The sequence below is a fragment of the Malurus melanocephalus genome, unplaced genomic scaffold (genome assembly GCF_030028575.1).
Source record: "Malurus melanocephalus ecotype Western Australia unplaced genomic scaffold, MMel_1.1 scaffold_19, whole genome shotgun sequence".
Taxonomy (NCBI): domain Eukaryota; kingdom Metazoa; phylum Chordata; class Aves; order Passeriformes; family Maluridae; genus Malurus; species Malurus melanocephalus.
The window spans coordinates 1,348,602-1,371,175 of record NW_026623251.1 but is presented as its reverse complement, the minus strand read 5'-3'; the positions used below and the strand labels follow the sequence as shown (position 1 = coordinate 1,371,175).

The 22,574-nt window shown below is 39.8% G+C and overlaps 2 protein-coding genes across 7 annotated transcripts in view; one reads left to right on the top strand and one right to left on the bottom strand.

Moving 5' to 3' along the window:
• SDCCAG8 (SHH signaling and ciliogenesis regulator SDCCAG8) overlaps positions 1-9,401 on the bottom strand; it is a 107,285-nt gene extending 97,884 nt beyond the window's left edge. The window contains exons 1-3 of the mRNA XM_057389744.1: positions 8,815-9,401; positions 325-486; positions 133-215 (exon numbers count right to left, since the gene is read on the bottom strand). Of these exons, the coding sequence (XP_057245727.1) occupies positions 133-215; positions 325-486; positions 8,815-9,367 (798 nt within the window). The 5' untranslated portion in view covers positions 9,368-9,401. The remainder of the gene's footprint in view (positions 1-132; positions 216-324; positions 487-8,814) is intronic.
• A 53-nt stretch (positions 9,402-9,454) lies between these two features.
• Positions 9,455-22,574, top strand: part of CEP170 (centrosomal protein 170) — a 93,473-nt gene continuing 80,353 nt past the window's right edge. For all 6 annotated transcript variants that reach the window (XM_057389742.1, XM_057389741.1, XM_057389743.1 and 3 more), the window contains exon 1: positions 9,455-9,643. The gene's annotated coding sequence lies outside the window, so the exon portion shown is untranslated. The remainder of the gene's footprint in view (positions 9,644-22,574) is intronic.

Genomic DNA, 22,574 nt, shown 5'->3' with positions numbered 1-22,574 from the left:
CCATAGCCTTAGGAAACTCCTGTATTTGAGACTGAAAAAATGATTCAATGTTTCTTTTCCTCCCTGTATACCATAAAATCAACACTCATGCCATTCATTCAAACAACACAAATGAAATCAGAAGAAACATACACAGAATGACTTCTTCCTTCTTGACGGAGAGACTTCACTTTCCATTCTTTCTTGGTGTTGCAACAAAATTTTAAGATGATTAGCTGGGAGAAGATAAAAACCATTATAATCAATAAAGAATTACTTTTTTCACTGAAATTAGTGTAATTTCTAACAATGAATGCAAACCATTTGCTTTCAGAGTAATCTTACCTGCATGACTGTGCTGCACTTCCTGACTGGCTGCATTCCCACAGCCATCCTTGTCCCTGTCCACATTGTCACTGCCCTCATCCGCAGAGGATGGGTCAAAYCCAATGCCATCCTTTTTTGTCAAGGCAGATTTCAGTTGAGAGATGCTTTCACTGGCACGTTCTAAATAAAAAAAAAAACAAACAAACAAACAAAAAAAAACAAACCCAACCACATCATTACCCACAATAAACAATATAGAAGAATTTACTGGCTGATATTTTAAATTGGGGAAAAAAAACCCAACTACAAGCGTTCAGCATGTGTCTAACTTGACTACTTGACCTAAACTCAGACACTGGGAGCAATTACCTAATCCAAAGAGCCAAAGCAACTACTATATTTGCAAAATATTTACTAATTTTTCAGAGAAGAGCATCTTAGCCCCTCGATACATTAGGACTCTGCAGCAGCACAAGTAAGAATATATTTGACCCTAAAATTTCTTAGCATATGCACCTTCTATACTTTTCAATGAATCTAAAGCTCATGCTACATTTTGTACAATATGCAGGATTGGGAACAAAGAACAATATTCTTGCATTTTAGTGATGCCACCACAYATTATAAAGCAATGTATCACACAATGAAACAAATATCTGAGAAATGAAGAAAGAACTCAGCCAACCAAGCCAACATAAGACTATTATTTAATAAAGACCAATGACTTCTGAATAAATGTGAAAAGTAGCTAACAACACACACTACTCTAGAAAAAAAACCCAACAGATGTARCAGAAAATCTCTATCCAGATAAATATAAATGTTTTCAAGAACTGACTTATTGATGATAYAGTAAAGGTCTTGTCTAATGTTCAATATATTCTTTTTCTTATATTCATTTCTAATTTTTTTGATTCAGCCAACTTCACAAAAATCATAAATGCCAATCATAAATGTCATCTCACTCTGATAAATCTGAACATTTCCAATATACCAGGAAGAAATTTGAGAGGTTTGCAGCTAAAAGACAACTGAATTGGAAATCACAAAATATGGGCTATATTTTAGATAATGGTGCATTTACTTGCACCACAAGACCTCAGACAACTCACTTATTACTTCTTTATTTCAACTGCCTATGTTGGGAGATGGGTATTTAATCTTCTCCCCATTAAGCAATGTATATATTACTGAGAAGAGGCAGAGGGGTAACCTAAGTAGTGTGGCTACATGCAATGTTGAGCAAAGCAGAATCTCCAGGTTCTGCTGTAAGACCAAGTGAACCAAGAAAATGGCACAGTCAGTCACAGAGCATCACTCACACAGGCTGAGTGTCCAACACCATTCACAGCCACTTCATGAGAATATAAGGACACTTGTCTGTGTTTCTCCTAATGCCAGTAATTCTCAACAGTCATTTGTGACTACCAGTCACAGCTCCTCCGAATCAGAGAAGTTTCATTAATAGTTAATAYTTTTTAATTTGAAACRAAACTCCACACTCTCAAAACCTCAYTTGACTTTCAGAAACAGGAAATMAYAGCCATTTTCTTCATTTAGCCCTGAATTCTTTGGAGGGCTGCACTCCCCAGAGACTATCACATATGAAATATTTAGGTACATTGTTACAATGCATAAATAAGTGTAAGTATGTTTTGTTACTGGCCAAAAAACCTTCAAATAATAATCACAGTTAAGCATTTGCTAGATAGAATTCAGAAGATATGACTCAGAGTATATGTTGCTATAAAAATGTTAATATTTCTTTTCTTCCAAGTAGAAAGGTAAATAGCAGTTCAAGTCAGAAAACAACAGCTAGATATTTCTGCCTTCACTTTATTTTTTCTAGAAGTTTTTCTGAAATTTTAGTTTACTAGAAGTATTTCTGCCTTCACTTTATTTTTTCAAGTTGACATCACCTTGACTGAAGTGGGCAATTGATTTTTTTCCCACTGTAATGGTTTTCACCATTTTCCCAGTCTTTTCTATTTGGTTGTAAATTACCAACAACCTATAAAATATAAATAACCTCCCTCAAAAACATTACATTTAAGAACACAGTTCTCTGTTCAGTATGTCAACTGTCACTCTCTTTTTAGCAATGGTAATTTTTAATAATAACCTGACCCATTTCTGACCTATTAATCTTCTCTCACTTATTTTTAAAGCCCAGTCATCTTATGGSTCACATCACCATTTCTGATTTCTCCACCCTTCAATAAATTTAATGTAAAAGAAGACATAAAAAGCACATTTTAAACCGTCATAATTCAGTAAAACAAACCCAAATGCATTCACAATGCAATGACTAAAAAAAAGAGGGGTTTAGGTCAAATATTTCACTTTTGGCATACTTAGGCTCTTCATCCTTTCTTGAGCATTCCAGGATGCTATGAGGGCGGAAGAGCTAATTGAGAAATGGCAGAAGTATCTCACTGATGTAATGGCTTAGATATTTAGCAAACTATGTTGCAACCATTTGTTGCCAAGAAATGCTCAGTCTCACTTATTATGTGGTGTGTCATCTGATAGCAGTACCATTCCTTCATTTCCCCATTCCCTGTAGAGGTCTGTCAAAGAACCCTGCAGTATCAGGATTTGCTCCATTGCCAAGGGACAAACAACAAAGCAAATACCATAACCAACCAAGCCCATATATACCAGTTTTCCCAGAACTTCTCTCTCTTTGTAGAATTACAGCTTCTGAACTCCAAGCTACTACTTTATCCATAAAGATAACACAGATCTTCTTACAGTCTGTTCTCTTTTCCCATAAACATACAGGGCAGTCATAGTGAAACACATTAAAACCACTATTAATGGCACACTTATGCCTACTATTTCTGACTACATCTTCCTGCCTCTGGAATAATGTCATGACATTCTTGAAAGCTTCATCAAATATTTTCCCTAATTTATTAAAAGCTTGCCTATTTCCAAATTGCAGATGTTGCTGCCATAAGCAAAACACTCACCACTGGCAATGTGGGAATTAGGAGGTCCCAGTGGTGTGGCTTTATATTCACCAGACACCAAAGAGCCAACACTTACTTCAGTAAGAGTTGAACTGGATGCTTGAAAGGGAATAAATACATCACAGCAATTTTTTTTCCAAAGTAAGGAACATAATTTTGGGCAATAGGATAAAAGACAATGCATCAATGAGTGGAAAGATTAAGTTCGTTGTTTCTGCCAATATAAAAATATTATTTTTAGATATGAAAGATACTGAAAAAAAACCCACTGTGGATGCAAACTACTGGACACCAAAGAACCTTTGCTTAAAGACAACATGATTAATTTTTAAATTAATTCAGAAGCAATTAATTTTTAAGTGCCCCCACATTCAACCTAACATTTTAATTAAACTATTCCTATAATAGTACATTTTATATTACAGGGTCCCATACTGCAAAAACTGTGCACATGCAGCACTATGATTTGCATATCAAAATCAATCATCATCTTTCTTTTCTATGTCTGAACAAGACTCTACAAATAAAATCCAAACATGTATTTCTGTTCTATGATGAAGCATCATTGATGTGCTATTTCCCACAGGAACAGCTGAGGATGCAATTGAAATTGGACTCATGAGGATTGAAACTTGAAAAAATAAAACATACTATTAAGCTCTTTTTTTTCAGTGTTTAAAGTATCTGAGATGATGACAAGCTAGCATCCAAATCTGAGGGATGAAACTCAATGCATAAAAAAGGGCAACTGCTCCACAAAAATGCTGCCAAGTCACCAACTATCATGTATAAATCCCAGGCAGCACTTGCCCCAAGGGACAGGCAGACAACTTTTTTAACACTTCACCAACACACAGCTGACCAAACATCAAAAAGACAGAAAYACATTACTGCTTATTATTTCATAGCAGAAGCAACCAGTGATCCCAATCCAGGATCAAGACCATATTATTCCAAGTACAATGATATTCCTGTCCCTCAATTCATCAAAACTTGAATACAAATCTAGGTTAGATTGAGTCCAGTTAAGCATAATACTTTAAACAAAACCAATAGAAACATGACTAAAACACTAATTAATGATCAAAAAGCACATGACATGTGCTTGGTCATCCTACATGACCAATACCTACATTTCCATGCTCTGAAAAAAGCATTGATAACCAGGGTTATTTTCTGTACTCATTATAACTACAAACGTTAAGTACTACTCCCTGAAAAATAATATAGTTATCCTTTTCCCACAGAAATATCTTTGTAGAAATACAACTGGTAGACATCTTTTTTTTTATTATGGGAATGTCCATAACACTAATGGATGCTAAACAATTTAGTTTTTACACTGGAGACATATTAAAAGTTCATTCGACTAGGAAAAAAAAAAAAAAAAAGAAACTAGAGTCAGAGACTCAGAAGTAAAATATAACATGAAAGAGGTAGCTGTATTTCCAAAGTAGCAGTCAGCTTGGGGGGAAACAAAACAAAACAAAAAGTAAAAAGAAAAAAAAAATCAGTGTAAGAACAATTTGCCACTGAAGTCAAGACAGAAAAAAAAAACCCCAGAAGGCACTGAACTGGGTTAGCATTGCCTATCCATGAGATGTTTTCTTCAGGCACTGCACAGAAMTCTTTTTAAAGAGTACTCCTTTAAATGAAAGCAACAAAGTTACCTCATTCATGAACTCAGAAACATAGAAAATATTCTGGGAGCAAAAGAACCAATCATACAAAACAACAGAATTGCCTGAAAGACATRAAAATAACTCCAGCTGGTGGAAACATTAGGCAACACAAATAGAAGAAAACAAACAGTATGAAAATGTTGTCATAAAGCCAACAGTCCAATTCTAATAATTTTGACAGAAACATGAAGTTACTGGCTATAAATTCTACAAACAGCATCACCTTCTGCAAACGCATGGTTCCCAATCAGCAAACAGCCTTAGAAAGTTTGAGAAGAAGGAATTACATTGATTCTTTAGATCTTAAAAAACCAAAACCAGTGTAGAATTTTTGAAACAGTAACTGACAAACAGTAACTGACAAAACAGACAATTAGATGWGTAGTGAAAACAGAAAGATTGTGCACATTTAAAGAAAACTTGCCTGTCCAAAATTAGATCATTTGYTTCTATTGACAGCTTAAAATATAAAATATTATATCATAGACCACTTTTGGGATAGCATTTCAGTCAAGTAACTMCTGAAAAATACTGAAACTGAGAATTTAGTTAAAAGGTCTTTTTGTGTTTAGCACATCTTGGATCTTATTTTACACCCAATTCTGACATGCAGCTATTCTTCTTTATTGGCTCCCAAATACAAGTATGCCACTGTGTGAGTAACACACTATATTAGCAGTTTTGTGAAAAGAAGTATCCCAACTGTACCTATGCTACTAGGATTTTACATGCCACAATGAGAAACAACGAGTTGTTGATTAGTCAGCCCCCAAAAGTTCCCAAGATGTGTGAAATGATCCACAGTTCAAAAACCTGAAATGAATGCTTTTGATTTAGATTCTTGGTCCTTATTGTTGTTTTGCATTATATGAGAAACAGGTAGTTTTCAGCACAACCTTTACCATATTATCATCTTTAAAAGCACAAGGTTCTCTAGAGCTGCAGCAGGCATTGTCACAAGTTCCTAAACCAGCCCTTTTCAACAGATCATAAAGCACTTGCATAAGGTCTAGAAACCCTCACATGTGAAAGCCACCAAGCACTACCCRGTTCCTTTTGACAGATTCTCCACCCTTAAAAGAACATTATATGATCAGAAGAATACCTAGAAAAAATTGCCAAATAAAAATAAAAGGCCTATGCAAAAATATTTACAACTATAGATTATAATTTAGAATGTAATTCTTAGCTGCTTCAGTGTCACAGTTAACTTGTAGTGAAACTGGGCCACATACTCATTTTTCCCAAGATGGCTTTGACTTCCCATCTCTCCTATTTTATTTTTGGAATCACATAAAGCAGCCATAAAATGAAACTTTATTTGTAGAAGTCTTGTATTTTCATCTGTTTCTCTTACAGTTTGCATCTSCATTCTCTGAAATTATGTAGGACACTGCACTCAGCAATGCAGTGGAATACAGAATCTAATTTCCACAAATTCCTAGGGCAGACTTGAAGAAGACAGGATGTCTGTATCAGGCTCAGAACCTGATACAGACAGGTTTGCCCCTCCTTTGCKGCTGCGCTTATACTGTTTCAGGTGCAACAGTGAGCCGGTGCTCTTTACTCAAGAGGCAGAAAACTCAACATAAAAAACAAGCTAATAGTTCTCTTTTCAATAAAACCAGAAAAAAAATGCTAAAAACAAAGAAGACGACTCTAGTCTTCTCAATTTAATCCTGTTAGGAGAAAAGGGAAAAGTCACCGGAAGGTATCATGCTCTGCTCTTTGCAAGGATGCAGTAGAAGGCCCATTGAACATTCACATTATGCCTGTCAATTTTCAGTTATTACAGCAGCACACYACTTATTCTCCCTTACAAAATACCTCTACTCCCGTGAGAATAACTTTTTATTAAAAATATTAACTCCTAAAGTTTTTACAGTTCAATAGAAATGGTCTCAATTATGTGAAAGTTTACACAGTAACCTACTACCCCAGCTGTCCAAATACCATCCTCTTAACTCAGTACTACACACAGGATTACAGACTTTCATTATGCAAAGTCAGGAATACCTGCATTATAGAACCTTACTTATTTTATCAAAGCCTCTCTACTGGGCTCTAAGACCAGTTAGGTCTTCATCAGGTTTTTCTGGTCCAGCTTTCTGCCTTCTGGCCACCAGACTTTGTTTACTGAACACTCAGGCTCCCTGCCTTCTGTGGGATTCCCCTTTGCWACAGAGGACACTGCACTGAATTTACAGACCCTTCCAAACTCAAACTGAGTAAGGCTGTAAAATGATTCTTTTGGTGACCAGCATGGGTGGTGAAAACCTGTTGCCATGAGGTCAGCCTGTGTCCAGAAAATGTCAAAGCATCACAGGCAGGTTAAGAATGCTTTATTTCAAACACATCAAATAATGCCCAATGCATGTCACTTAAAATTGTCGAATCCAGATGACAGGAATTATCTCAATGGGGAGAAAAATCTCAAGCTGTATAACTATATGAGAAAAATAGGTCAAGCATTAGATTTGACAACTTTGAGAGTAATGATGATCCATTTGTCCTATGGTGAAGCCCTAACACTGGCAGAAATGATGAGCAATGCTGTACAGCACAAAGGAGTTAAAAATAGTACATCACTGAGAAATAAAGAAGTTCTTCGAGAAATTTAATGGGACTTAGTTTATATTGCCCTGCTTTGGGGCTAYATCTGTGCATCATCCTATCGATTTCTACTGAGAAGCACCCCTGGATGGATGTATGAAAAAAAACTTACCTTCGCATTGTATAAAAAGAAAATGCTTGTTTCCCAGAATATAAAGGGGAAACACTAACCAGAAATTCAGGTTCTGTAATTATTTAACATACATAATGGAACCAGTGTAAGGGGATCCAATTAGAAAAAGATAAAATGAAAATAAGTTATATTAACAGAATACATGCATCCAATGTGTCCATTAGACATGGTGAGCTCTAACAATAGTCTTAAACACAGTTAAACAGTCCTGATATTTGTCATCCTRACTGTTCTGCAACAACTGTTAACTGCACGTGTCAACTAGCATTACYATGCTCAGTTCATCTATAGGAAAAGTAAAGAGAAATTATTCCTCAAAGTTCTATCTTCTGCAGCAAATGAAATCTATCGTCAATGTAAAGAACTGATGCTCTTTTGAGAAGGAAATATAAAATACTTGCTGAGAATCACGTATGAAGTAGCTATTTGAAAATATTTCCGTTGCTTTATCCTTCCTTCTTTTCGTCTTTTTTTGCAATGCTGTTTCCTATGACACAGGAAACATCATAGCAGGCCATGTGGGGGTGCTGTGCTGAGAACACAACTTTTTTCACCAACAGCCTGACATACACACAAACTATCGACCGGCTTTCTTCAGGATCAGGACATTCACTTTGCCCAGTGAGTGACATTCCGAAGGCTGCTAAAGCCCAGGTGTCAGGGCTGACAGGTTCAGGTTCTCTCTGTCAGGCTATATACCACGCTTCCTGGACAAGGCGGCAGGCATGAGAACAGTAGATGACACGGGAAATAACCACTCTCATTAGAATCCATCTGTATCCTTATCTTTACCACGACTAGAATCCCATGCTTCAGGGATGGCCAAAACCCTCCTACGAACCAAAACCCCACCCGAGGCAGCAGCGGTCCTGCCCAAGCCGAGTTACGGTGCGACAAGCGTGTCACAGCGCGAAGGGCGCCGGCGATCGGACTTGGGGAGAAGCAGGAGCAATTCCCCGCTGCCGCCAGCGGCGCCGGGAGAAGCGCCCGTCCCAGCCCGGCCGGGGCGCTCCGGGGCGGGGGCAGCCGGGCACGGCACAGCCCGCCAGTATTCCCGGGCGGCGGCTGGAGCGGCCCGCCCTCAGCCCGCCCCGGTGCCGCTCACCTCGGAGACGCCTCTGGTACCGCTCCAGGGACTCCTCCAGGGCGGGCTCCCCGCGGGGACCCCGCATCAGGACACCGTCGGCTCCCGGGGAGCGGCCGGCTCTGTCTCCCCCCGCAGCGGGCTCCCCACGGTGAGGCTGGGGGACAGCAGTTCCACCCGTTCCGCCTTCTCCCGCTGAGCTCTCGGAAGAGCCACCTGCGGGGATCCCTCTGGYTCCTGATGGCCGGCGGTTGCCGCCGGCCGCCACAGCTGACTCTGGCGACCCCGGGAGCCCGTCGCGCCTCCCGATGGCGGGAATAGCATCGTCGGGACTACAAGTCCCGGCATGCCCCGCGCGGCGGGGGGCGGAGCCCCCGCCCACCGCCTTCCCCCGGCAACGGGGCGAGGGTGGTCGCAGCAACCCGTCTCCCCTTTGTTGTGGATCGGGGCCGCAGTCGCGCGTGCGCACAGCGCAGCCCGTCCGCCTACGCCCTCGGGCCGGCAGCGGGCTCAGCGCCGGTCCCGTCACGGCCGGGGCGGATTGGGGCGGGAAGCGCCGTTTACCTCCCGCCATCGCCCGCGCGGGGAGAGCCCCCAGCCCGGGCAGCGCTATTGTCTGCGGCCGGCGCAGGCGCAGCGCGGCCCTGCCGCCGCTCGGCCGCGGCGCCTGCGCAGTGCGGCGCGGTGCCGCGGTGCCGTTACCCGCCACTATGTGCAGGGAATAACGCCGAGGCCGTTGCCAGAGGGACACCGAGCGCTCCGCCCTCGCTCCCGCATCCCGCGGGATGCCGGCTCGCTGAGCACCCGCTAGCGACGGCCCCTCTCTGGCGCGGCGAGCCTCCTCGGAGGGGTGAGTGAGGATGATGCTGCCGCCGCCGCCCTGGGCAGGGGGTCGGGCGGGAGCCGTGGCGGGGAGAAGGGCCGCGGTCGCGCCGTCCGTCCGCCCGGTGCCTATTGTGTCAGGCGGACTCCACTCGCCAGGACCAGGGCGAGCTGCGGCCGGCGGAGGGGTAGGCAGCACGGTCTGGGCACAGCCCGCTCCCCCTCCCCCGTCCCCGCCGGGCCCGGAGGTTGCTCCGCGCCCCCGCCTTCATTTCCCCTCCTCAGGCCGGGGGCATCGCCGGTGCCACGGGGCACGGCCTCAGGCGAGATGCGGACGGCATCCCGCATCTGGCATTTGTCGCTGCTGGATCCCGCTGCCCGCGTCTCTGTCCCTTTCTGCCCGCGGGGCGCCCCCGGCACACCCACCCATCCACCCAACCCCGGGGCTGCGCAGCCTCCCCTCCCGCGGGCGGATTTCCGCGAGTCCAGCCGAGACGTTTCCAGAGATTTAATTTTTTTTTTCGGTTGTCCTCTTTCACTGACTGCCCCGGGGCTGGAAGCGGCGTGTTTCTCCGGATTTAAAAATCAGTGACACCCTTCGTCTGGGATGCGGCGTTTCCCCCCATCTCCTTAAAATAATGCGTTCTGTGAAAGGATGATGGAGAAAATCTGCGTGTTTCGCCTTTTCTCCTATTGCGTATTTCCACCCGACGAGTCAGGTCCTCTGCTTCCGAAAATATTCTCCCGAAGGCGTCAGCTTTTTCGAGGCGCTGCCCGGGGAAAACACGAAATCGGGGTTTTTGTCCCCGGTGGCGAGGAGCAGCCCGGGCCCACATTGTGCGCCTGCCGTGGGGACGAACGGGTTACTGCGCTAACAAAAACCCGATGGCGATTTTCGAGCAGAAAGCGGCGTCGCAGCAGAGGAAGCGGGCGGGAGGGGCGGGGCGGGGGCGCTCCCGGGCCCCCCTGCACCCGCAGCCGCCGGGCAGCGGGGCCGTGCGAGCCGGCAGCGGCGGCGGGACGCGGGCACGGGTGGCGGGCGCTGCCTGCCAGCGTTGGCGGTGGTGTTTTGAGCGCTTTTTTAACATAAGCCGACAATTAGCCCATCAGTGCTCGCGGCTCGATGGAAAAAAATGAGATGTAGATGCTRTGCTGACGAGTTGCAGATACATAAGGATTGCGTTCTTGTGACAAGAGATTAGATAGCAGCCACTGATCTGCACTTGGAGGAAATTATTTTCTTCCCTCTGGAAGCAAAGGTGCTCATAAAATATTTAACTASTTTGAAAGAATAAAGCCTGTTCTAGCACTGCGATGATCATCTTTTCTGCTTTGGAATGCCATTCAAGGCATTGTGACAGCGTTATTGGCCCTGGGCTTGCGTCTGTAAAATGATATGTGGGATGGGACAGTTTTTGTAAACTGAACTAAGACATGATTAAATATGCTATGATTTCCTATGATTAATTTCCTTTGGAAATTGCTTTATGTCCAGATGCTGAGAAGTCTGTCTTACTCAACTCTGCTGATATGGAAGCTCCTCAAGTTTAAATTTTATTTAATGGGAAATAAAGTTAAACACTGCAAAGAATCTCCCCTCACTCTTTGATGATTACTTTTTGAAACACTTTGCCACTTTCATTTAGATGCTTTGTTGTTGTTGGCTTTTTTTTTTTCCTTTGTCTGAAGAAGGTCAGGAAGGCTGGCTGAATAGAGAGAATAAAGCAGCTGGGGATACAAAGCATTATGTCAAAATCTCAACAATCTAGAAGTTTGTAATGCATCAGATAAAATGCTTTCGTTAATTCTTGTTAGCAGAAGCCTTCTGACTTTTAAGTTGTTACCAAACTTCGGCATGACAGTGCATTGTTTGGAGGGTGGTTTTGACCTATGGCTATTTCACATATCTGCTCTGACTTTTGGAAAAAAAATGGTTCTTTCTATATTGTGTCTTGTCTGTTGTGATGGAGTTGAGATCCAGGTTATGAAAATGAACTGGGAAAGTCTATGTTTAGTTGTTGGTGAGAACTTGGAAGATTCTTCACATGCCTGGAATGAAACCCAAGGCATGAGTAGCTGCAGAAATGGATTTTGCATTACCATTTCCATTTCTTGCAATTACAGGGAAAAGATATTTAATGGATATTGATACCGTAGTATCTCCTTGATTGTCTCCTAACAGGACCATTTCCATGTTAGAACTGCTTTTCTTAGCTTTGCAGGCAGAGTGGAATTGAGATACAACAGATTGTTTTTACTTTAGCTAGAAAGCAAAGAAAAACTGTGAAATTCTATGTTTCCTTTAGAAAATTCTGAACAGGGGAGTCAGATATGGAATATATGCAAATAGGAGATTTTGTACAAGCAAGTTCTGCTATCTGCTTCTAGCACTTGTGAGATTGTAAAAGGACACAATAGCATGCACTTCCCCCTCTTTGAAGAATATGCTACAATATGTAGTAAAAATTGATTCTGTTGTGACCAAGAGACTGCAATGTTTAAAAAAAGGAAGTTGTTTGTTACTGAGGAATGGAGCTGGGAGCTGAGGTTTGATGTGTGTATCTCTTCTGAGGTGCGCATCTTTGCTGCTCTAATTGAGGCTGTGGCACTTTTCGTTGTCTGTTAGGGTTATAATGCTCCTGCTGAAAACCTGCACGTCTCTGGTATTGACCTTCATGTGTCCACACATTTTTGGGGGACTGGTTACAGACAGCAGCATCCTTCAGTGCACAATGCTAATGTTTCCCTGAATCACAGTGTATTTAGGACATTTGAATGGGGCAGGTGTCATGGAGAGAAATAGTATGTGATCAGGTGACTTGGAATGTAACATAATGCATGCAAATAAGGGTGGAAAGAGAGTTGTTTAAACAACTTCATGTATCTCTGTTGTACAGTTCTGCATAAAATATTAAAATAAATTACAAATGCTTGGTTCCATCTTGCAGTTTAATTTCTCTGACAGTACAACCAAAAAGCTGGGAKGCTGTTTTTTTCCTGCAGGGGCATTTGTAGGTAGAACAGTCTTTTTAATTAAAATTGTGTTTGACCTTCAAAAAACCCATATATTTTAAATTAGCATATATAATTTTTTATCGTATGTCAAAATCAGCTTGTCCTAGAGGCCTCAAATAAAAGCCAACAATATATTTTAGTAGATTGTTGGCACAATTAGATTTCAGATGGGGAGACCATCTGGGAACATACTCAGTGCTGCATCACTGAAAGGGGAGTGTATCCTGCTGTCTGTTAGATTGTAGGTGAGAACTAAGGGAGTAGGTGGATATTAAAGAGGCTGACTAGTAATTCTCGTATCTTAATGCCTCTGCATGGAGTATTCCCAGTTACTGCCTCTTTTTTGCATTTGGTACAGCATGGCTGCACTGCTTTGTTGCAGTGACTCTGGTAGTTTTYGAAGTACATGAGAAGTCAATTCACTCCACTAACCCAGCAGAACACTATTTCTTTTCTTTTTGTTTTGCTTTTTTCCCCCCCTTCCTCCCTTGGATTAGCAAATTGAATTATCTTATTGTGTGGCCAGATGAGTGCCAGAGCAAGTACACAGAACGGGGACAACAGTGTCAAGCCAGGAAGAGGGGAATTCTCATTTTTCCAGTAGTAAAAGTACCTTTGATCTACTTTAGAGTCCTATAGAGCTTATCCCCTGCACCACTGCAGGCTACTGTGGTCAGAGAGGAGGAAGGTTATGCATAAATCCAAGAAAACAAAAAATTAAGATACTGGGCTGGTTCTTTTTGTTAGTCTTTATTTGAGTTCCTTGATATTTAAAATGTCCACAGCCACAGACTAAACATTCAGAACCTATCACTGGATGAAAAAGAAGTTTCTCTGGAAAGTAAATGTAAAAAGAGGGAGGAGTAGTTCTGTTGAGCATTGTGGCCTTTACTAGGATAAGCAGGATTTTTGTTCCAGGCAAATGTTTTCCTTYATGGAATTTAAGGATATAAATTTTCAAATATTTTCATAGTTTTGTCTCTCCTATTTACTACTTTTGAAGTGTGTGGATTTTCTGAATTGTAGAAAGGTGCTAGTAGGTAGGGGTTTAGGGAAATGGTGGGGTTTTAAATTCAAAACAGAGATTAAAACATAGTTTTTTGTTTTATTCCCAGATAAATATCTATGTGAGCCCAACAAATCTGTCAGCTTTGTTTCTTCTTCTCTTTTTCTCCTCTGAGAAATTTTAACTGAAAAAGTAGACTTTACTTTAGCTAGGTGCTTTTCGGAGCTTCAGCGTCATCCACTCGTGGGCCCAGTGGGCTCATTCAGATCCAACTGCAGCCCTCTTACTGTCTATCTTCTTTGGTTGGTTCTGCTGCTTTTATTGCAAGRTTTGGTGTTTTTGTAATAGGGTCCTCTATTTACTTGTTTCCGTTCTTTTGAACTAAAATGTTTTATATTCTGATCTAGTCAGAAAACTTAAGAGGGTATTATCCTTGACAAACAGCTGAGTCTTCAGAAGTCTGTGTGGTGCATTTTCCAGATCTCATTTTGTACTTTATTCCAAATAAAATTCTGGTTCTGCTCACTTTGTTTCTTTCCAGGAAGCACTGCAATTATTGAGCTTTTCAGAGACATAATAACAGAAGTGGTGCCACTCCCTGGCATTTCCAAGATGTTTCTTTGTATGTGGGCTATTTAGTTAGTCTTCAGCTGTGGTATATGAAAAACTTGTAATCAATCCATTAGCAAATCATTATGGTTTGAAAGTGGCAATACACTCAGTGCATTAAATCAGATGTACTTGCAACTTTTCCCTCAAAATTACATGCCCAAATAATTTTGTTGATGATCTTTCTATTCATTTGCAAATACTTGGTCATCTAAATATGCATTCTGTTCAGTGTTCAAAACCAAAGCCTTTTCAACTATGTCTTATTTGTCTTCTTGCAGTGGATTGCATTTCAGAATTAGGAAAAAAATAGAGGAAGGTAGACTGTCATTACACCTTTCCAGTTTTCTCATGAACATACATGTTTCCTGTTTACATTAATCTTACCTTCTCTCCTCTGCCCACTGTGACCTAGCTGATTATTTAGTCTTGTGGAACTGTATCATCACAGGAATCTGGATGTCAGGAATTATTCTACTTAACTTCATAACATCATTTATTAAATTAAAAAAAAAAAAAAAAACACTTAATGGGTAATAGTATAATTTTACTTCTTTTTTTTTGCCTTTGAAATTTTCCAAAGAATGGCCATATAGATGGACATTTGTTCTGACTCATTACTGGTATCTTTTCTAGAAGAATAGGTATGACCTGGTTMCAAGGGAGAGTTTAAAAAAAATGTGCAAGCAATATTTGGTAATTTCTGCTGAGGCATTGGTAGCATTYCATCTACTTTCTGCTTTGAACTTTTAAGTCAGGATTGTTCCTTCCATTTGATCTTCATTTCTTCAACTGAGTCTTGAAAAGGCAATTGAATAAAAATTACCTAATTTTTTATTCATGTGCAGCTATATATCAGCCTAATTAAATAATTAAAATCTTGGTTTTCTACTTTTTTTTTTTTTTTTTTTTTTTTTTTTTTTTTTTTTTTTTTTTTTTTTTTTTTTTTTTTTTTTTTTTTTTTTTTNGCAAAATCACTGTCCCAGTTTTGTGAGATTAATGATCATTACATTTCTGGTCATTCATCTCCTCTTGCTTTAAATGATCATGTTTTCGTTTAATTGAACTTGATTTCCAGAGGGAATAGTCATGCAAAGTGAGGGTGAAACCCTTCCTGTAGGAATGGCTTTTTGAGATAATTCACTAGTGAAAAATACAGCTTGAATTTTAGCTTTAATTTGACTGTGAAACTCACTATTACAAATACATTTTTTTAATTTAAAGCAGAAATTATTCAGGAGTCCTTTGAGGAACCACTGAGAAACCAGAGCTTGTTTAGATTTTGCATTAGCAGAGAGTTTTGAAAAATGATGGCAAGTGGTTGACATAAGACTTATGGAACCACTGCATTTTTTTCATGTTACAGATAATACTGCCCTCAGTGGTCATTTTTGTGTTTGTTTTATTATTACAGTTCTTTTTGATAAACATAATAAAAGGTATTTTTTCAAAAACTTTTTCTTCTTAATATTGTTCAATCATCATGCTCTCACAGTTGTTTAAACATCATGCTGATTATTTTATTGGGCCAGATTGGTGATAATTGGGTAGAGCCTTTATTTTGATGAAGTCCTTTTAGACTTGACTCTTTAAAAGCCTTAGTGAAATTTATTAATTCTAAGTGTGCCATAATTCCTGCCTGTTTGTTAAAATAAATGTTTTTAGTTTCAACTATTAGCATTTTGATCACAAATTCTGTAGCATATTTTTAATTAATCAAATCTTAATTAATCAGCTTTTAAATTCACCTTGTCATCTCTTTCTAGACAAACTCTGGTCCTAATGAATTCCAAGGAACCCTAGGCCTATCTCTTTCTTGCTCAGTGCTCTTCTGAGAGGTGCAMTTGCATGCCCACTATCAGTCCTACAGATACATATAATGTAGCATATCAAAAAGAGGCATGAACTCATCAAGGTCTGAAATGAAAATTGGAAGTGTATGGATGTTTTTTTATCTGTTTCAAACAGATTCCTGATGTAGAGAATTGTCTCCAGTTGTTTTATAGGGAGCTGCAGCAAGTCTTCTGATGAATATGCTTCTTTTTTTTTTTTTTTTTTTTTTGTTTTTTCTTCTTCTGTAGATAGTACTGTGTGGCTTTGTTCTCTTCAATTTCTGTCCTAGCTGGGGAACAGTAAGAAAGATAATATTGCTGGCACAGAACTGGAATTAGTGAAAAGTAATAGATAYAGTCAGTAGGAGTATTACAAAAAAGAATAAATATTTAAGAGAAAAACCCTACCCAAAACCAAAACGAAACTATCAAAAAAAACCCCACCAAGAATGAACAATGGAAAAATGCATTCACACAAAAAATACCAGGTTGGRCTTAGACTTGGACATGCATTGAGTCAATAACTTGAAGGCCTAGATGTGTCACAAACCTTTTTTTTTTTATTTTCATGCTTGGCAACAATATTTGGAACAAGGTAGCCATTGCAGAAAATATATAATTWTTTCCTTAATCATGGTTTGCCATGTAGTGCTGAATCTTTATACACTTTGTTTTGTTGGCTCTTACTCAGAATTTTGTTTTTGGCTTCCTTGAGCCTGGGTAAGTTTCTGTCTGCCCTGGCCCTTGGCACAATGAATGGATTTTCAGGCGCTGTATACGCTTTCTGTGTATGGCAGGGTCTCTTTTTACACAGCAATACAGAGCCCAGTGTAATTCTGTCGTATTATATTGTTTAGCTTGTTGTAGAAAGTTTATTGCTTGTCATTAACCAATATTGTCTTTTTCTGTTTTCCTGAAATAAATATTTCTTTCTCCGGTATTTGCAACTCCTAAATCACATGTAAYTGTCTTGCATACTGCATGTGTATTTTTTTTCTACCATCCCTTAAACAAACACACCTTGATTTTCTCCAGTTTTGTGACCTTATTGCATTTTCTTTAGCACACTTTATTGGCAACTTCCTCTGTCAAARTTAAACGTGTTAGGTGTTGTTGAAGCTGCAAATAGCAACCCTCAACTTCCCCCTTAGGGCAGACTGATACTCCAGAGTCTGCTTTGGATTCAACCATGGGAGGATTGTCACTGTTCGTGGCTTGTTTCAAAATGCTGCCTGGTTACTTGCTTGAGGAGGTCACTGTAACAGAACTAGGTAGTGATTTATGCAGCAATCACCTTTCAGTACCTCCACGAAGCGTTTTAAAGGGTTTTTTTTATTCATCATGCCTTAACAAACTTCTAGTTTGTTAAGAAGCAAGAAGTGGTTTTTTGCTGGAGTTTCTGATGTTGCTTTTGTGGTCTCAGDTTTTACTTACCTCATTTATGTACCCCACACAATAACCATTTTCAGTTGGTTTARTTACTATTACTGGGTACTTAAATGTCTAACAAGATTAATTCCTTTTGATCTTGTCTGGACAGCATATAGCATATAGTAAAGTCTTTAGCAATGTGGCAGTAAAAATAAAGGATGAACCATCAACACATGAGAGTGAACTAGGAAGTCATGAGTCATTCTCCTGCTGAGGCAAATGGAAACCTTTAATTTCATTTTAAAAGTATGAAAACATTATCAAAGATACTACTTTTTTTTTAGTACAGTTAATAAAATGACTTCAAACAGCACTGTGGGACAAGTCTGGTTTTAAGACGTTAAGATTCTTGAGTTCTTAGATTTTGTGAGTTTATCCCTTGGTGCAGTTTTATTCCAAAACCAAGAAAAGCATTATGCCTTGCTATTTTTGTCTATTGTGGTTTTTGAGGGACAATGCCATTGAACTTAAAAAAAATTGATAATATCTGTGTATTGTTTTATTTATATAGTTATTCCATAGGAATTCTTCCTTTCTTTCTATTTAAGATACTTAATCACATTTGGGGTGAGTGATTTAAAAGAGATTTAGAAGACAAGCTGCATCAGTGCATCGTGAGGTGAAAGACTGAAGATTTGATCATTGGGTTGTGTTGTAATACATGAAAATGCAATATATACAAATAGTACAAGGAAATGAAAAAAGAATAAAATTACACACTGAAACATTTTACAAAGCATATGGTTATAATCTGTAATGGATAAATACATAAACCTGCTTTAAATTTGAATAGTAATTGTGATGAAGCACTGGAACAGGTTGCCCAGAGAAGCAGTGGATGGACCATCCTTGGAGGTTYGAGGCAAGGCTGCGTGGGACCCTGAGCAGCCTGGTCTAGTGRATGGTGTCTCCCCATGGCAGGGGGATTGGAACTTGATCTGTAAGGGGCCTTCCAACCCTAACCATTTTGTGATTCTGTATTAGTAGTCCTTACAGTTCTGGTAGATTTGTCTAAATCTAAGAAGTTCTGTGAGGCTTATGGGGATTTGGTGTCATTGTCTTACATTCTCGTAGCAAACTAAGCAGAGCTTGCTGCTGGCTGTCCTGGTCCTGCCCTATTCTTCCCTTTTCTTCCACCCACAGCTGCACAGCCTCACCCCTTTTCCTTTGCTCCTATGTTGGTGTCTTGGTTCTGGGAACTGTTCATTTGTTTGTGGGAGTGGAGAAGAGCACAAGAGTTACTCTGTCACTAGTTGGCTGTTGAAAAAGCCCAGCTCAGCTGCGCAGGCACGTGAGTCCTGCAGCCAAGGCMAAGGGAGTAGTCGTGTCTTTGTGGCTGGGGTGGGGTGACAGGGTTGGGATCCTGACAGCAGAGAGACTGGCTTGGGCTAATTTGGAACAGCAGCTTCTTCGCTTCATATGGTGAGGCTTAAAACTACTCATTTGCCTGTCCATTGAGTCTTCAACATTGGGGTTGAAAATAAGTCAATGCAGTGAAGTTCTGGACATGCAAGCAGCTTAAGACAGGGTAACCTATGTRTTAGTGTTGTGTGGATTAATTTTGTGTGTAACTTCTACTCCRTGGCACATGCAGGGAACACARGGTACTTCAYGCAAAGTAGGCCAGCTGAGATTTGSTGCAATACAAGTGTGTATGCAGGAKCTGCTAGTAAGGAAGACGTGCCACACTGTAAATTTCACATCCCATACTGATCCTATATTTAGATCTTTAGATTTAATTAAGCTAATTTCCCATTTCAGCTAGTAAAACTTAGGCAGAGGCTGCTTCACTCTTATGAATTCTGAATACAGTGGAATTTTACCAAATACTAAAAGCTGTGCATACTCTGAAAAGAAAATGTGTTTTCTTTCTCTCTAGCCAAACCTGTAAAAATACCTGAAAAGCACTTTGAACTTGAGGATAAAATWTGAATAAAAATCAGTCCTTGGGTCTCTGTTCACAGARCTTTTGTAACTACCTAGAATTGAAATAAAAATAATAAAGAATAATGGTTTTGTCATGATTAGTCAGTATTCTTTTATTTTTCAGCTACCTTTTTGTCTGCAAAAGATTGCAGGTTCGTAGTTACTGGTATATTCTAGATCAGCTGTTTTCTGACTGTAGAGTTCAACTTCTGTGTATATGTTGGTGGACGCATTAATGAAACATCTCTTTGTTCCATTATGGTGCCTGTGTGTTTATCTTGCAATGCCATGAGAATGCACTCATTTTGTTAAAAATGCTTGTGTGTCTGGATTGGATGTCCTGTAACCTGTTCATCTTGGGGACCAAGCACAGGGAGCATTTGTATTTCTTCTCTTCCTSCCTCTAGCTTGCAACAGTACTGGCTTGTACATTCAAGGCTAAAGAGAGAAAAACACACTTCTGAAATTTTGGTGACATTGGGAAAGTGCTTTGCCTTTGATTCGAAGTAAATCAATCGTATTAAGATGAAATAGAAAAACATACACAGGAGAACACGAATTGTCTGGTTTCTTAAGGATGTGTCCAYTTTGTACTGAACCAAATTGTACTGAACTTCAACATGCACATGTGCTTGCTCTGGTTCTGTGGGCAAAATAATTTGTTCTGTTCCCCACAGTGTTCTGTGGGGAAAATGAGTGGCAAACATCCTGCAAAGGCAGCGAGACCACAGAAGAGCCATGTAAGCACAGGACAGCCAGCAGGCGGTAAGGAGCTGGGAATTTCTGAACTTGTAGCACAGTGTTTCTAGTGGGACAATGGACTTCTTTTTAACTTGTTCTGCTTAGCTCCCCATTTTCCTGAAACTTTGGGAGCTTTGTGCCTCTGAAATCTCCAGCTGTCTGAAGCTTGCTGCTGGGAGGAGTGATTAGTGGAAACAGAATGTTTGTTTAAGCCTCACTTCCTAGGKTAGCTAAAAATGGTTTCAGTAAGAGTTGTAATTGCTGACTGTGTGGTGGAAGGAGAATACATTTAAAAAAAAMCCCTTATGCACAGGAACTTCCATCTGAGCATGAGGAAGAACTTTACTGTGTGGCGACCGAACACTGGAACAGATTRCCCACAGAGACTGTGGAGTCTCCCTCMCTGGAGATACTTGAGAACTGTTTGGACACARTCCTGTTCCRTGTGCTCTAGGATGATCCTGCTTGAGCAGGGAGCTTGGACCACTGTGGTCCCTTCCAACCTTACACAATTTTGAGATTCTGTGAAGCATAGACTAATTTAAAGAGTACAGGATGTGAATTGTTCCAGACTTTAAAAATGGAACTCATAATGATCTGCCTTAATCAGCTTCTTATGCTCTTGTCCATATTTAGTTCTATATTAAAATGATGTAAAATATTTTTGGTAAACCAGAGGATTATTTCTCAATTGCAGCAGCATGGTCAATATTGCTTACTATGTCTTTGTATGAGCTTAACTAAAGTTACTAGTCTAATCTTTTTGTTGGAGACATACTATAGCAACTGTGAGTAGTTCTTAAAGTAATYAAAATCCAAGCCTTCAAACTTGTTTACTAAAGTGCAAACAAAAAGCATGACTTGATCCCTTTTTGTGGATGGGGTTACAGTACCACTTCCTCTTGCACTTGGTTTGGTGCCTGGAGAAGTATRTGTAGTTTGGAGCTCTTCCCACCTAGCCTTCCCTTTCACATCTCTTCCTTTTCTTCTCTTTTTCTTTAAGGCAACAAAATTATTGAACTTTCAAAGGAAAATCTATATAGATTTCTTCCCATTAGAAAGACTTGAATTCCACATTTCTATCTATTGAAAGGCAATTTGCATTCATTCAGTAGCCTTTAAAAATACTTTCAGTATGATACTAATAAAAGCATTTTCCAATTGTCTCCAAGTATTCTGAAGTTACCCAGATTTTCGTTGTAGCATTCTGCAAAACATATACTAATATACCACATTAATTTAAATCCCAAGTCCTTCTTAAATCAGCTTATAAAGGTCCACATGAAAATAGTCTCCTTACTTAGCAGTGAGGGCTTCTGATTGTGAATTAGTTGAGGGGTTGTAATCTACCTGCTCAAATAAGTCCTTACATGAAAATGTCAAGTTGCATATTCCCTCTGTTAATTCTGAAAGTTTATTTTAACAATTCACATGTAGCTGTTTAATCACATTTAGTAAATAAGAGATAGAAGAAGAAATAGAATATAGCTACTAGCTACTACCATGCTAGTAGCTATATTCCTGTTTGTTGGCTGCACACAAGAAAGAAGTGAGTAGGCTCCACCAGCAGATGTGGAACAGCTTCTCCGCAGGGAAGCAATTTACTAGGTACTAATTACAGACTGGTTTAAAATCTTTGCACCAAGTAGGATTGATCATTAAAACCACGGGTATTCTTAACATTTGTGCAGATGTCTTACCCTGCTTTCTGTCTTGCTAAATTCTTAATACTGTCTTTCTGACTGCTGTTTTCATATGATCATGCATTGAGAAAGTGTTTCTGTTACATTTGGTACCTTTCCGTTTCATTTAATGGGAAGGAGAGAGATAGGAGGACACAACCATTAAAGAAATGCCATACTCCAAACTTCAAGATTAGATTTCTTTTGAGCCATTTGACCTCTGATTAAGGAACCAAACAAATAATTAAAATGTAAGGCATTTTAAGCCTTGTTGTACTCTATTTTTCTATGAATCTTCAGGAAGAGGACTTTTCATCAGGAAAACATCTTAAAAATCAAGTCCCRTGTTTTTGTCTGAGATTGAAAAATGTTGAAAAAAAATTGATCTCTTTATCTCAGAGCTGCCATGCTAATTTTAAATCRTTTTGGTTTTAAGTTTGTCCTGATGTTAATTACTCCATTGAATACCCATCTAGCTCAACATAATTATGGCACAGAATTATTTTTAGGATTTGTATACTGTGCATGCACACACACTGCCTCCTGTCAGACAGTAAAGATTGCCTAGAGCAAACATTTCTTAAAACTTTAGGGCAAAAGTTTGAGCTTTTTCTTGCTTGCAACTTTTCCCTTTTTTCTTAATGTAGGGCTTGTTTACTGATTTTGGATCAAAAAACTCAGTGTATTTCCAAGAAAAATACATCTGTGGACTTGGCT